Genomic DNA, 2,933 nt, shown 5'->3' with positions numbered 1-2,933 from the left:
AGTTGGGTTATTGTAAATATAGTCCTTTAAAATAGTTGCTCGTATTGGTTACTTACACACTATGGTTCAAGTACGACCATGTTGCTTCAAAGTGGGGTTAGTGTTACAAACGAGTTAAAATAAAAGACTTCCCACGTGAGACAACTTTATTAAGATACACGTGTCAAAGTATGACCTCAACGTGCCAAGGTGAATAGTGGGTAATGTCGAGGTCGCTTATAACTTGACCCAAAACCTTTAACGAGCAAATCCATCCACACTTCAAAGACATGATCAACATCAAATCTACAATTTCTCACAAAAATATGTTTTACTCACCTATAGAGCTTGACACCATTTTGTACTCAACACTAACTTAAGCATCAAAGAGTGTAAAATTTTGTGACAAATCAAATCAAGTCAGGACCGTCTAAATAAAATAAAAGATACGAAATTAAATTATTTAAAGCAAAGGTTAATATTATATTAAAAACTTGGAGGGGGCGAAATGTTCCATCCCAATGATTATTCAACTTTTTTAAGGATAAAGTATTTTTTGTCTTTTGGGTGAAAAATCATTGTGCATTTTGGACTCCTCTATTTTTTGGGTCCACTCTCCCAAAGTTGCAAATCTAGCTTAAATAAATAAAATATATTTTTGTAATTTTTTTTTTCACGTTTTTATTAAATCTTTTAGAAATTATAAATTTAGTCAAGTTTATTTTTTTAATATTATAAACTCTTTTTAATTTTAATAAATATATAAATTAATAATAGCCGAGATTATAACTACTAGTATCTACTACTCTTTTGAATATATATCAACTTCGTTGACTACGCTTAGTTTAGGAGTGTTGTTGGTTGAGTTGAAAAAAAAAATCTTATATAGATTAACTATTTTAAGATTGGTCGAGTTGACTTGACAAAAATAAAAATTAATACGCAAAAAGAATTGTATTTTTTATTTTTTAAAATTTCAACTCAGTTCAAACCGAGAAAATATATAATTTAAAAAAAAAAAAAAAAGGGGGGGAAAACAACTCATTCTTACCTGTTTTGTCCAAAATTGATGAGCTAATAGTAACGGATGCATGGTACTTAAAAAAATAATTAAATAAAAAAAAAATTGATAATCCCAATTATTGTAGACCGTCCATTTTTCTTTTTCTTGTCAAAAAAATAATTAATAAAAAGAATAATATATTTTTAAAAAGAAACTCATAAAGAAATTAACCACTAGAAGTCGAGAACGTTTATCTCGTGTCGTGGCACAGCCAACCAACCACAAACGAGAAGAAGACAAGACAAGGGCACGAAAAGACGTAAATACCCTTCACTGAATTCCTAGTTACCATATATATAATTTTGAAGTTTTTTTTTAAAAAAATTAGAAATTAATGATTTGAATTATTAAAATATCTAATATATATATATATTAGTGAAATAGGTTAAATTAAATTAAATTAAATAAATCATATTGTTTAAAATTATGACCGAGTTAGTTTTTTAATTATTATTATATATTCTGTCACATGAATTAAAAAGAAAATTACCCAAAAAGGAAATGCGAGAGAATAAGACAAGAAAAAAAAAATAATTTAAAGAAATGATTTTAAATTTATTGCATTTATGGAAGAGAGAGGCATGACCGTCTGGCAATTGCTCGTTGACCCAGAATAGAATCCGGTTCACACGGTCGGAACACTAAAAAAACCGTCTTGAACTTTAAGACGGTTCGGTCTTTCCGGGAAGCATCTAGCTGCCACAACCCACAACCCACAACCCACGTGGGTTAATAAAAAAATTAAAAGAAAATTAATTAATTTTCTTCCCTATAAAACCCTCCCAAATTCTCCCACTTCTCCCACCCAACTCAATTCCTCTCCAATCAGAATCTCCATCGCCGCCGTCTTCTCCGGCCATCCGCCAAATTCGCCGCCGATGGAGAACATTCTCGACGAGTATCAGTACTACTGGGAAACGAACATGTTTCTGCAGACGGAGGAGTTCGACAGGTTTTGATATACTCTGTTTTATTTTTATTTTTATTTTTTTTTTATTTTTATAAATCTCTGCGAATTATGTTCGTAACGAAATGGGAATTTCAGTTGGGGAGTGGACGAAGCGTTTTACGGTTCTTACGATTCAAGCTCGCCGGACGGAACGCCGTCGTCGTTAGAGGCGTCGAAGAACATCTTGTCGGAGAGGAATCGGAGGAAGAAGCTGAACGATAGGCTTCTGGCTCTCAGAGCTGTGGTCCCTAATATCACCAAAGTAAGTCAAATTATTATTATTATTATTATTATTATTATTATTTACTGAAGAAAGTAATTTAAATTGTATAAATTATAAAAATAATATATCTATTGGGATCTGCGTATACTGAAATAATTTCGCTGAGGATTTTAATAAAATAAAATAATGCTTTCTATATATATTTAACTTTATTAAAATCAACACGAGATTTTAAATCTAATATTATATTATATGATATTATATTGGAAAGATTGTGTGAGTTGTTGAAAGAGCACATAATCATTAAGATCGTATAATAATAATAATAATATGAAAATTTGAATATGTAGAATTAATTCGTAATAAAAATCTAATAATTTTCACACTGCTTAAAATAATGATAATATAACAAATAACAAATTAATGTATTTAAATTCAAAATTTATTATGACATATATATATATTGAAATTTTGTTATTTTCTCAATTTTGTCTCCAAATTAGTTGTTTTATTAATCAGATTTAAGTAACAATCGCATCTCATCAAAAGAAAAAATGATTTAAATCATTGTTATAAAAAGGTTTTAATTATTATTTCTTTGTCCAAATAATTAAAGAAAAAAATATTAAAATATTATACATTATAGACTCCACGACAAAGTTATTCAAACAATCATTGAGCCAAGGTAAGTTCAAAGCTACACGCATGCTTTTTTTTTT

At 29.0% G+C, this 2,933-nt stretch overlaps 1 protein-coding gene across 1 annotated transcript; it reads left to right on the top strand.

Moving 5' to 3' along the window:
• Positions 1-1,826: 1,826 nt before the first annotated feature.
• LOC111786691 (transcription factor bHLH27-like) lies at positions 1,827-2,348 on the top strand. Its single transcript, XM_023666921.1, has 2 exons — positions 1,827-1,994; positions 2,088-2,348. The coding sequence occupies exons 1-2, from the start codon at positions 1,921-1,923 to the stop codon at positions 2,299-2,301; spliced, it is 288 nt and encodes a 95-aa protein (XP_023522689.1). The 5' UTR covers positions 1,827-1,920; the 3' UTR covers positions 2,302-2,348.
• Positions 2,349-2,933: the final 585 nt, after the last annotated feature.

The sequence above is a fragment of the Cucurbita pepo genome, unplaced genomic scaffold (assembly GCF_002806865.2).
Source record: "Cucurbita pepo subsp. pepo cultivar mu-cu-16 unplaced genomic scaffold, ASM280686v2 Cp4.1_scaffold002450, whole genome shotgun sequence".
In the NCBI taxonomy this organism is placed as follows: domain Eukaryota; kingdom Viridiplantae; phylum Streptophyta; class Magnoliopsida; order Cucurbitales; family Cucurbitaceae; genus Cucurbita; species Cucurbita pepo.
This window is presented reverse-complemented; position numbering and strand designations above follow the sequence as displayed.